The 12,728-nt window shown below is 53.4% G+C and overlaps 1 protein-coding gene across 1 annotated transcript; it reads left to right on the top strand.

The window, feature by feature from the left end:
- Positions 1 to 2,595: 2,595 nt before the first annotated feature.
- Positions 2,596 to 4,610, top strand: SDF2L1 (stromal cell derived factor 2 like 1). Its single transcript, XM_017518618.2, has 3 exons — positions 2,596 to 2,859; positions 3,214 to 3,410; positions 4,208 to 4,610. The coding sequence occupies exons 1-3, from the start codon at positions 2,673 to 2,675 to the stop codon at positions 4,487 to 4,489; spliced, it is 666 nt and encodes a 221-aa protein (XP_017374107.1). The 5' UTR covers positions 2,596 to 2,672; the 3' UTR covers positions 4,490 to 4,610.
- Positions 4,611 to 12,728: the final 8,118 nt, after the last annotated feature.

Genomic DNA, 12,728 nt, shown 5'->3' with positions numbered 1-12,728 from the left:
GCTGGGATTACAGGCACGCGCCACCATGCCCAGCTGATTTTTTGTAGTTTTAGTAGAGACGGGGTTTCACCATGTTGACCAGTATGGTCTCGATCTCTTGACCTCATGATCCACCTGCCTCGGCCTCCCAAAGTGCTGGGATTACAGGCGTGAGCCACCGCGCCCGGCCTTGTTTACCTATTTTTAAGAGGAAGTCTTGGCCAGGCTCATGCCTGTAATCCCAACACTTTGAGAGGCTGATATGGGCAGATCACTTGAGGCCAGGAGTTGGAGACCAGCCTGGCCAATGATGAAACCCCATCTCTACTAAATATAAAAATTAGCCAAGTGTGGTGGTAGGTGCCTGTAATGCCAGCTACTTGGGAGGCTGAGGCGGGAGAATGGCTTTAACCCGGGAAGCAGAGGTTTCAGTGAGCCGAGATCCCACCACTTCACTCCATCCTGGGCAACAGAGTGACACTGTGTCTCAAAAAACAAAAACAAAAAAAAAACAAAACATGATGCAGCCTTGCTCTGTCGCCCGGGCTGAAGTATAGTGGTGTTATCTCAGCTCACTGCAACCTCCACTTCCTGGCCTCAAACGAGTCTGCCTCAGCCTCCTGAGTTGCTGGGACTACAGGCACCCGCCACTACGCCTGGCTAATTTTTGTATTTTTAGTAGAGACAGGGTTTCACCATGCTGGCCAGGCTGGTCTCGAACTCCTGACCTCAAATGATCTGCCAGCCTTAGCATGCCAAAGCTGAGGGATTACAGGCATGAGCCACCACACACGTCCACTAATTTTTTTTGTATTTTTAGTAGAGACAGGGTTTTGCTATGTTGAACAGGCTGGTCTTGAAATCCTGACCTCAGATGATCTGCCCACTTCAGCCTCCCAAAGTGCTGGGATTACAGGCGTGAACTACTGCACCTGGATTATTTTTTTTTTTTTTTTTTTTTTTAAAGATGGAGTCTCACTCTGTTGCCCAGGCTGGAGTGCAGTGGTGTGATCTCAGCTCACCACAACCTCCACCTCCCGGGTTCAAGCAATTCTCCAGCCTCTGTCTCCTGAGTAGCTGGGACTACAGGCATGCACCACCATGCCCAGCTAATTTTTGCATTTTCAGTAGAGACAGGGTTTCACTATATTGACCAGGATGGTCTCAAACTCTTGACTTTGTGATCCACCTGCCTTGGCCTCCCAAAGTGCTGGAATTACAGACATGAGTCACCGACCCCAGCCCACTTTTTTTTTTTTTTAAAGACAGAGTTTCACTCCTGTTGCCCAGGCTGGAATGCAATGGCACAATATTTGCTCATTGCAACCTCCACCTCCTTGGCTCAAGCAATTCTCCTGCCTCAGCCTCCGGAGTAGCTGACACTTCAGGTGCGTGCCACCACACTCAGCTAATTTTTGTATTTTGTTCTAAAGTAGAGATGGGGTTTCACCATGTTAGGCTGGTCTTGAAGTCCTGACCTCAGGTGATCTGCCCACCTTGGTCTCCCCAAGTGCGGGGATTAGAAGCGTGAGCTACTGCGCCCAGCCCTCTTTTCCACTTTCCTGTGTAGAGACTGCCTTGCAGGGGCCAGCATCATAATGGAAGCAGGGAGACCTGTTAGGAGGCAGTGGTCGATATGTGAATGGGTGATGGAGGGGCTTGGATCAGGGACCCAGGAGAGATGCCTTGAAATGTGTTTTGGAGTCAGATCCATAAAGACTCGTTGAATGGGCCGGGCATGGTGGCTCAAGCCTGTAATCTCAGCACTTTGGGAGGCTGAGGCGGGTAGATTACCTGAGGTCAGGAGTTCAAGACCAGCCAGACCAACATGGTGAAACCCGTCTTGATTAAAAATACAAAAAATTAGCTGGGCATGGTGGCGCGTGCCTGTAATCCCAGCTACTCAGGAGGCTGAGGCAGGAGAATTGCCTGAACCCAGGAGGCGGAGGTTGCGGTGAGCCGAGATCGCGCCATTGCACTCCAGCCTGGGTAACAAGAGCAAAACCCCGTCTCAAAAAAAAAAAAAATACAAACTTTAGCCCCGTGTGGTGGCACATGCCTGTAATCCCTGCTATTCAGAGGACTGAGGCAGAAGAATCGCTTGAACCCAGGAAGCAGAGGTTTCAGTGAGCCGAATGACTGGGGGTTTCATTAATTTTGGGGTCCAGGGACTGAAGGACCAGGAGATTCAATGACTGACTTTGTGACTACAAAGTTTAGTGATCCAGCAACCTTAAGACCCTGCCCGTGCGGGCCCAGGTTCTGCGGGGAGAGACTCAATACTGAGGACCCAAGAGTCCAGAATCAAGGGCGTCGTGAACGTGCCTGCAGAGCCCTAGGATCCTGAGCCGGTGTCCAGGGACTGAGTGGCCGCTGGGGTCGGCGTCCTCACTAACCGCTCCCCCTCACTTGCCGCCGCTTGGCTACTTAGCCGCCCTTCCCTGGACACTCATTGGTAAGTCCTCGGAAGCGTGGACCAATCAAAACCCTCTTCGTGTCTCCAGTCCCCGCCCAGCTACTCCTCTCGAGAGCCGGAGGCGGCCCCTCTGCGCGCCGACCCAATGGCATTGCAAGCGGAGCACCGCGCGGGCCGACCATTGGCTGCCGCGCCCGGCCGCTGTCAGAGCCGGATTGGGCCGCGGTGGGGACGGAAGCGGCCCAAGGGCCGGAGCGGCTGGAGCCTGGCCGAGGAGATGTGGAGCGCGGGCTGCCGTGGGGCTACCGGGCCGGTGCTGCTGGGACTGCTACTGGCGCTCTTAGTGCCCGGCGGTGGTGCAGCCAAGACCGGCGCGGGGCTCGTGACCTGCGGGTCGGTGCTGAAGCTGCTCAATACGCACCATCGGGTGCGGCTGCACTCGCACGACATCAAATACGGATCCGGTGCGTGGGGCCCGCGATTGGGAGAGCGCTGGGGACGGGAGCTCGGGGTCGGGAGTGTGGAGACTGGTTCGTCGTGGGGGGTCTGTGGCCCGTCTGGGAGCCGGGCGGTGGGGGCTCTAGAGTCGTTGGGGGATCGAGGGGTGCAAGGCTTTGAGGGTGTCGACGATATTGAGGGCGGGGACAGTTGTCGGGAAACTGTGGGCCCAAAGACTGAGGGGGGTGTCAGATGGGGGCCGGGGCTGGGGTGAGATGTTGGGGTCCCCCGGTAAATGTTACGGTCCCAGGGCGAGAGTCCCGCGGTTCCGCGATTGACAGAGACCCTGGGTGGGGTGTGGGGGGGGTGTCACTCCTCAGGCAGCGGCCAGCAATCCGTGACCGGCGTGGAGGCATCCGACGACGCCAATAGCTACTGGCGGATCCGCGGCGGCTCGGAGGGCGGGTGCCCGCGCGGGTCCCCGGTGCGCTGCGGGCAGGCTGTGCGGCTCACGCACGTGCTCACCGGCAAGAACCTGCACACGCACCACTTCCCGTCGCCGCTGTCCAACAACCAGGTGAGCCCCTCCCGGAGCCCCCAGAGAGACTCCTGGCCTGTGGGAGGGGCCGGAGACAGAGCCGTGGGTTCCAATGCGAGCCTCAGCTTCTTCGTGAAATGGAAATCCCACTTCAGAGATGGTTACTGAGCGCCCCCTCGGGGACACAGAGTAACTCTGCCAGGGTCCCGCCCCCAGGTGCTCCCGGCCTGGCAAGGAGACCCAGGGGAAGAAAGATCCGGAGAGATCCGCCTAAATCACTCCTCCTCTGGGGGCAAGTGGGATCCAGGTGGGGAATAGGAAACTCCACAGGGGAGGAGGAACTCAGGCTGGGTCTAAAAAGGTGTCCTCCAAGCCACAGAGGGAAAAGAGGGACTTCCTAAGCCAGCAGAAGAGATTGTGCCAATGCATGGAGGTCATTGGAATTCAGGGGGTTGGGATGGAACAGTGGGTGCCCTTGGGGAGTTGATGGAAGAAAATGTTTGAGATAGACAGCTTGATTGTTAGCCTGAAAGGCTGAATTTTAGGCTGTTCCCAAGGTGCATCAGAGGAGTTAGGAGAACATGGAGGAGGAGGCCTTAGCTCTGTGGGGGCCAGTGGTCTCTGCACAGACAGATACAATGGTGGGTGCATGTGTCTGAAGAGCCCGTGTGGGGATGGAGTGCTCGAGGTTGGGGGACTGGGGTCATGGTGTCACCGTTTGCAGCTGTGGGAACTGAGGCTCTGGGAAGGGCAGGGAAGGAACCGAGGCTCAGTGCACTAGGTGTGAATGCTGCCGTCTGTGGTGACCACTATCCCCTCACCCTCTGCACCTGTAGGAGGTGAGTGCCTTTGGGGAAGACGGCGAGGGTGATGACCTGGACCTATGGACAGTCCGCTGCTCTGGACAGCACTGGGAGCGTGAGGCCGCTGTGCGCTTCCAGCACGTGGGCACCTCTGTGTTCCTGTCGGTCACGGGTGAGCAGTACGGAAGCCCCATCCGTGGGCAGCGTGAGGTCCACGGCATGCCCAGTGCCAACACGCACAATACGTGGAAGGCCATGGAAGGCATCTTCATCAAGCCTAGTGTGGAGCCCTCTGCAGGTCACGACGAACTCTGAGTGTGGGGATGGGTGGATGGAGGGTGGCAGGTGGGGCGTCTGTAGGGCCACTTTTGGCAGAGACTTTGGGTTTTGTAGGGGTCCTCAAGTGCCTTTGTGATTAAAGAATGTTGGTCTATGATTGTGTTTCACTGTGAACCTGAGGATGACCAGGAGGTGCCAGTTCAGGCCTAGTTGATCATCTCTTCCTTAGTAGAAAACCTGTCTCCAGCCCAGCCTGACTGCTGAACCTGTCCAAACCTTTTATTATTGTTGTTGTTTTTGTTGTTGTTGTTGTTTTGGGGTTTTTTTGGGGGGTTTTGCTTTTTTAGAGATGGTCTCACTCTGTCGCCCAGTCTGGAGTGCAGTGGCATGATCATGGCTCGCTGTAAACTTGAACTCCTGGGCTCAAGTGATCTTTCCAATTCAGCCACCTGAGTAGCTGGGACTGCAGGCACACGCCACCATGCCCAAATAATTATTTCTGATGAGACAGGGTCTTGGTGTGTCATCCAGGCTGGAGTTCAGTGGCAATGATCATAGCTCACTGCAGCCTGGGCTCAAGTGATTTTCCCACCTCAGCCTCCCAAGTAGCTGGGACTACAGGCTTGTGCCACCATGCCTGGCTAATTTTTTAAATTGTCCTAGTGGAGACAAGGTCTCATTGTGTTGCCCTGGCTGGTCTCAAACTTCTGAGCTCAAGTGATCCTTCCACCTCTGTCCCCATAAAGTGCTGGGATTACAATTGTGTTATTTTTATTTTGAGACAGGGTCTCACTATTTTGCCCTGGCTGCACTCAAACTTCATGGCTCAAGCTTTCTCCTGCCTCATTCTCTCAAGTGGCTGGGATTACAGGTGGGTGCCACTGTGTAATCTAAAGCTTTTTAGTGGTTTTCCATGCACTCCAGTGCTGCTTTGGGCCTCCCCTGTCCACCCTGAGGCATCTGATGGCAAGTGACCCCAGTTCCCCAGCCCCCAAGCTTTATGAACCTTCCTATTAAGGGCCATGGCCAGACCTCAGAGCAGGATGAATGGGAACCCCCCTTCCCTGTCAGCTGGGATGGGGCATAAGCTCTCCAGCTCCCTCATACCTAGGTGTGAGGAGCTCACTCTCCTGTTAGTTGTGGCAGTCTTGACACCTGTCTTGGAACAAAGGACAGGTGAGGATTCTGCCCATCTGCTGGAAATTACATCACAGTTTCCCTTACTTGGTGCAAATGGCACCCTACCCTACCCCAGCCTGCCTAGGCACATAGCATCTCAGGCTGCCACCACAACCTTTGAACGTCTCAATGAGATAACAGAACTACAGAAAATATTGCAAGGGAAGGCAGCCACATAAAACTGCTACCTGCAGAGATCTGAGAAGGCTTCCTGGAAGAGGAGGCACAGTTTGAGCAGGCAGAGTATTCTACCTTAAAGTCAGGAGCAGACGAAATAGGAGAGCCCTAGTAAAAATAACTGTTAGCTTTGGTGGTGTGTGGGTGGCCTCTAGCGGTGATGGCAGAGATTACAGGCTTCCTGGACTGGCTAACTCAGCTGGGCTGCTGAAGGGCTGCCTGGGACCTGGGAGCTACTGAGTACAGTGATTTGCTTCCCTGAAGGAGAACAAAAGAGCCCAAGGAGAGGCTGGGGGTGGCAACTGGCTGGAAAAGGCTTGGAGTCATGTGGACAGAGCACCTTGCATTGGAGAAATCAATTAATCTACCTTTCTTTCTTTCTTTCTTTTCTTTCTTTCCTTTCTTCCTTCCTTCCTTTCTTTTTTCTTTCTTTCTCTTTTTCTTTCTTTCTTTCTTTCTTTTTCTCTTTCTTTCTTTCTTTCTTTTTTTTTTTGAGACGGAGTTTCGCTCTTGTTACCCAGGCTGGAGTGCAATGGCGTGATCTCGGCTCACCGCAACCTCCGCCTCCTGGGTTCAGGCAATTCTCCTGCCTCAGCCTCCCGAGTAGCTGGGATTACAGGCACGCACCACCATGCCCAGCTAATTTTTTGTATTTTTAGTAGAGACGGGGTTTCAGCATGTTGACCAGGATGGTCTCGATCTCTTGACCTGGTGATCCACCCGCCTCGGCCTCCCACAGTGCTGGGATTACAGGCTTGAGCCACCACGCCCGGCCTCTCTTTTCTCTCTCTTTCTTTTTCTTTCTTTCTTTCTTTCTTTCTTTCTTTCTTTCTTTCTTCTTTCCTTCTTTCTTTCTTTCTTTCTTTCTTTCTTTCTTTCTTTCTTTCTTTCTTTCTTCTTTTTCTTTCTTTCTTTTCCTTTCCTTTCCTTTCCTTTCCTTTCCTTTCCTTTCCTTCTTTCCTTCTTTCCTTTCTTTCCTTCTTTCTTTCTTTCCTTTCTTTCCTTTCTTTCTTTCTCGCTTTCTCACTTTCTCTCTTTCTTGCAAAGTCTCTGTCATCCAGGCTGGAGTGGAGTGGTGCGATCTCGGTTCACTGCAGCCTCCACCTCACAGGTTCAAATGATCTTCCCACCTCAGCCTCCAGAGTATCTGGGACTACAGGAAAGCACCACCACGCCCAGCTAATTGTTGTCTTTTTTCTCGAGGCAGGGTTTTTTGCCATGTTGCCCACACTGGTTCTTAAACTCCTGGCCTCAAGCGATCCGCCCACTTGGCCTGCCAAAGTGCTGGGATTACGGCCTTGCACCATGGCGCCTGGCCTCAGTTGACCTTATTAAAGCATGGAGCAGCTGGACATGGTGGCACACACCTGTCATTTCAGTGCTTTGGAAAGCTGAGATGGAAGGATCACTTGAGTCCAAGAGTTGGAGGCTGCAGTGAGCTAGGATGGTGCCACTGAATTCCAGCTGGGCAACAGAGAAAAAAAAAAAAGCCTCAGGGTGGGATGAGGAGATTCGAGAAAAGCTTTAGCCAATTGTGAATTTAGACTCCTGGGCTCAAGCAATTCTCCCATCTCAGCCTTTTTTGGGGAGATGGTATCTTGCCCTGTCACCCAGGCTTGAGTATAGTGGCACAATCACAGCTCACTGCAGCCTCTACCTCCTGGGCTTAAGAGGTCCTCCCACCTCAGCCTCCTGAGTAGCTTGGACCACAGGCATTCCATACCACACCTGGCTAATTGTTAGATTTTTTTTGTAGGGATAGGGTTTTGCTATGTTGCCCAGGCTGGTTTCCACCAAGTTCTGGGCTTAAGTGATCCTGGGCTTCTTCTTTTTTTTTTTTTGTTTTTTTTAGACAGTCTCATTCTGTCGCCCAAACTAGAGTGCAGTGGCTCAGTGCAACCTCCGCCTCCCGGGTTCAAGTAATTTTCCTGCCTAGCCTCCTGAATAGCTGGGATTAAAGGTATGTGCCACCACACCTGACTAATTTTTGTATTTTTAGTAGAGACGGGCTTTTGCCATGTTGGCCAGGCTGGTCTTGAACTCCTGACCTCAGGTGATCTGCCCGCCTCGGCCTTCCAAAGTGCTAGGATTACAGGCGTGAACCACTGTGCCTGGCCCCACCTTGGCTTCTTAAAGTGCTGGAATTACAGACGTGAGCCACTGCACCCGGCTTCAATGTTAAACTTTTTGAGCATCATCTACGAGTCTGTCCACCTCTCCCATCACTCATCTGACCTAAGAGGATTTGAATGGAAGTATATTATTGGGAGGTGATTCCAGAAAATGCTGGCACAGAGGAATGGGGCTGTGAGAGGGGAAGGGAAAGAAGCCAGTGAAGGGCGCATTATTGAGCAGGTCACCCCTGTGGGCAACTGAAGCTCAATCCCATTGGGGATCTCTGGGACCCAGTGCGGAATGTGCATCAAAGTTATCCCACCCGGCTGGGTGCAGTGGCTCTCACCTGTAATCCCAGGACATTCGGAGACCAAGGCAGGTGGATCACTTGAAGCTAGGAGTTCAAGACCAATCTGGCCAACAAGGTGAAACCCCAGCTCTACTAAAAAAAATACGAAAATTAGCTGGGCATAGTGGTGCATGCCTGTAATCCCAGTTACTTGGGTGGCTGAGGCATGAGAATTGCCTAAACCCAGGAGGTGGAGGCTGCAGTGAGTCAGGATTGTGCCACTGCATTCCAGCCTGGGTGACAGAGTGAGAGTCTGTCTCAATAAATAAATAAATAGATAAAAGCTATCCCACCTAAGGGGCGAGGAGGCGAGGTACTTACCATCCAAAGTAGTTTCCCTCACAGGCTGGGTCTGCTGAATGGGTAGGGGGAGCCACTTTGTAGCACTTTGCACTTGCCTTGTACATTGGGTAAGGGACTTCTGAAGCCAAAATAAGGTCCCCAGTCTGAGCCTCAGGTGCCGGCCATCAGCACCCTTTCTGTAGAGGTGAGTGCCAACGGGATGTGGGTGGGGCACCAACAGGGTGGACTATACCCTGTGTATCAATCTTTTCTCACACTGCTATAAAGATACTACCTGGCCGGGCGAGGTGGCTCATGTCTGTCATCTCAGCACTTTGAGAGGCCGAGGTGGGCAGATCATGAGGTCAGGAGATCGAGACCATCCTGGCCAACATGGTGAAACCCCATCTCTACTAAACGTACAAAAAAATTAGCTGGGCGTGGTGGTGCACACCTGTAGTCCCAGCTACTCAGGAGGCTGAAGCAGGAGAATTGCTTGAACCCAGGAGGTGGAGATTTCAGTGAGCCAAGACCAAGCCGAGTGTGAGACTCTGTCTCAAAAATAAATAAATAAGGCTGGGTGCGGTCGCTCAGGCCTATAATCCCAGCACTTTGGGAAGCCGAGGTGGGTGGATCATGAAGTCAAGAGATCGAGACCATCCTGGTCAAAATGGTGAAACCCCATCTCTACTGAAAATACAAAAAAATCAGCTGAGCATGGTGGTGCACACCTGTAGTCCCAGCTACTCGGGAGGCTGAGGCAGGAGAATTGCTTGAACCTGGGAGGCGGAGGTTGTGGTGAGCCCAGATCGCGCCACTGCACTCCAGCCTGGGTAACAAGAGTGAAACTCTGTCTCAAAAAAAAAAATAAATAAATAAATAAAATAAAATAAAATAAAATAAGATTCTCCCTGAGGCTGGGCACGGTGGCCCATGCCTTTGGGAGGCAGAGGCAGGCAGATCACCTGAGGGCAGGAGTTTGAGACCAGCCTGGCCAACATGATGAAACCTTGTCTCTACTAAAAATTCAAAAATTAGCTGGGAGTAGTGGTGGGCATCTGTAATCCCAGTAGTTACTTAGGAGGCTGAGGCAGAAGAAGTGCTTGAACCTGGGAAGCAGAGGTTGCAGTAAGCCAAGATTGCGACATTGAACTCCAGCCTGGGTGACAGGAGTGAAACTCTGTCTCAGTTAAAAAAAAAAAAAAAAAAATACTACTTGAGACTGGCTATTTTATAAACAAAAGAGATTTAATTGACTCACATAGAGGCCTCAGGAGACTTACACTCATGGCAGAAGGCAAAGGGAAAGTAAGTCATGTCTTACAGGGTGACAGGAGAGTGAGCAGGGGAAACTGCCACTTTATTTTTGAGACAGAGTCTCACTGTGTCACCCAGGCTGGTGCGCTATCGGCTCACTGCAACCTCCACCTCCCAAATTAAAGTGATTCTTCTGCCTCAGCCTCCCGAGTAGCTGGTACTATAGGCATGCACCACCATATCTGGCTAATGTTTGTGTTGTTAGTAGAGCTGGGGTTTCACCATGTTGGCCAGGCTGGGAAACTGCCACTTTTTTTTTTTTTTTTTTTTGAGACAGAGCTTTGCTCTTATTGCCCAGGCTGGAGTGCAATGGCAAGATTTCAGCTCACCACAACCTCCCCCTCCTGAGTTCAAGCTATTCTCCTGCCTCAGCCTTCCGAGTAGCTGGGATTACAGGCATGCGCCACCACGCCTGGCTAATTTTGTATTTTTGGTAGAGACAGGGTTTCTCCATGTTGGTTTCTCCATGTTGGTCAGGCCAGTCTCGAACTCCCGACCTCAGGTGATCTGCCTCAGCCTCCCAAAGTGCTGGGATTACAGGCGAGAGCTACCATGCCCGGCCGGAAACGGCCACGTTTAAAACCATCAGGTATCACGAGAACCTCACTATCACGAGAACAGCATGGGGGAAGTGCCCCATAATCCAATCACCTCCCACCAGATCCCTCCCTTGACACGTGGGGATTACAATTCTAGATGAGATTAGACCGAGGACACAGAGCCAAACCATATCACCCTGCAAATCTAAGTGGGCACTGCTCAGGTCCAGCTCCAGCTCTTGTGGGCTGTCAAAACCCACTCCTCCCTCTGTGTCTATTCCCCTCCTACCACCACACATGGGTAAGCAGTCAGGTGACGGGAGTTGACTAAGAGGAACCCAACAGTGCACAAGTGGGAATCCCTGGGCAACCAAAGCCCAAGCTATGGGAGCAGATAAGACCGTTTCAGGCAGAATGCAGGACGAGACCAAAAATAAAAACTAGTGGCAGCAGAACTCACTTTTAGTGAACACTTACTAAATGCCAGGTGCCGAACCAACAATTTACACAGCGTCTAATTTGTTCCTGGCAACAGGTCTATGGAGCAGGTTTGATTGTCGTCTCAGTTTTGCAAGAAGGCAACAGGGGTTCATAAAGATTCTAAACCAGCTCTGCCTGCCTCAAAAACATTTGCTCTCAGACATTGGACTGATAATAAAACAGGAGGGTTTGCAGGGGCACAGTTGTCTAAGCACAGCTGCCCCCTTCCCCCTAGGAGTCCTTTAAGGGCCCCGGTGACCTATATACGTCCTAGTCATCATCTGAGGGTAGGCACTTAATAAATGCATATGCACAAAGTGGATCATAATCACAAAGAAACCAACACTCCCCCATATCTCCCACAGATCCGCAAGACCACGGGGCTCAGCCTGGGTCTTCATAACCCAGCCATACCCGGGGATTTTCAGGAAAGCCCCATTCGCGTCCTGGTGGGCGATGCGGTGGAGTTGAGTTGGGAGGGAGGCTACCCCCAGTTTGGAAGCGCATCACGTCCGAATATCCCATCCAGGAGGCGCAGGAAGCAACCTTAGCACGCAAAACAAAGCAGCCCGCGGCCGCGTTCACCGCAGGCCTGGCTGGCTGGGGGTTCGGGAATTTCCAGAGGGTCTCGGCCTCCCTCAAGGTGGGCTCAGCCGCGTGCCTGGCGCCCCTCACCGGGCTTCCAAGCGCTCTCGTGGGTGCAGCTAGAAAACTCGGAGATTGGGGCCTAGAAAAGGCGGGCAAAGTTCCTTTTGATAAGTTATGAATGGGGAGAAAGTGTTTGTAGAACTCATTGTTAAAACCACGGAGCCCGAGACTCGGCCGGCGCCGAGCCAATCGGAACCGGGAGACTATTTTGAAATCTCTCCCGTCTCAGCCAATAGGTGTGCAGGAGGCGAATCCCCGCGCCAGCGCCGACCAATGAACGCGGCGCTATGCTAAGTAGTGGGGGGCCCGGCCCCTCCGACTGTCAGCGGGTTAAAGATGGAGCCGGCAGGCGAGGGGCCGCCACGAGGTGCAGGGTCGTCTGGATGGGGTCCTTGGGGGCAGACAGCCGGGATCCTCCTTCATCTAACCTTCCGCTTCCTGACCGGGCCCTGGGCGGAAGGGGTGTCTGCGTGAGTAGCCAGGTCTCAGGAGGGGATCCTGGGCTGCGTGGCCCTACCCGGCGGGTTGGGCGGAGGGGCGCGGCCGGGATCCTGGGCGCCCTCTTTGGGGCAGGGAACTCTAGAAGGGCGGGGAGCCCCCATCCTCTGCTCTGCTCTGGGCCTCCGGGCAGAAGAATGTGTTAGTACAGAACCCGCCCGGAGCTTATCTCGTGCGGGGCAAGGGGCCAGGGATGGGGTTGTCAGCTAGAAGGGGCGCGTCGTCCCGGGTTGGGGCCGTCCTGTTTCTTCCGGAGCCAAGGGGACAGTCTGGGCGCAGGGTCGTCGGACTGTACCCACCCCGCTCCCGGCGCTAGCAGGCTTCGGACTGCTGCTAAGTGCGGGTCCTTCTTTGTGTGTGCGTCCTCTCCCCTGCGTAGCCCCGCAGCTCTTGCTGCGGGATTGGAACTACTCCGTAGTCTGGGGTTTCTCCTCCACCTCAATCGGGAGCGTTCTGTGATAGGCCTGGGTGTCCTGGGTTCTGAAGACCTCAAGGACGCACCCTGCTGCGGACTCCTTCCCTGCCCGGATGGACTGGACAGGGGCTCTGGCCCCACCCACCTATCCATGGTTGAGCTTCCCGCCCTGAGTGTATTGGGGGTGGCGGGATCCCCCCTGCTAGCCGCAGGTGCTCTGACTAGGTTGCACTACTGTGCTCTGAGAAGCAGTGCAATGATATTGTCAAAGCATCT

Source organism: Cebus imitator, unplaced genomic scaffold, assembly GCF_001604975.1.
Source record: "Cebus imitator isolate Cc_AM_T3 unplaced genomic scaffold, Cebus_imitator-1.0 Scaffold690, whole genome shotgun sequence".
In the NCBI taxonomy this organism is placed as follows: domain Eukaryota; kingdom Metazoa; phylum Chordata; class Mammalia; order Primates; family Cebidae; genus Cebus; species Cebus imitator.
Note: the sequence above shows the minus strand (reverse complement) of the source record. Positions and strands in the feature narration are given on the sequence as shown.

Bases quoted from the DNA above. Each gene is read 5' to 3' on its own strand.
- SDF2L1 (XM_017518618.2), top strand. From the start codon at position 2,673: ATGTGGAGCGCGGGCTGCCGTGGGGCTACCGGGCCGGTGCTGCTGGGA. The intron at 2,860-3,213 runs GTGCGTGGGGCC...GTCACTCCTCAG, and splicing joins CGACATCAAATACGGATCCG to GCAGCGGCCAGCAATCCGTG. The intron at 3,411-4,207 runs GTGAGCCCCTCC...CTGCACCTGTAG, and splicing joins CGCCGCTGTCCAACAACCAG to GAGGTGAGTGCCTTTGGGGA.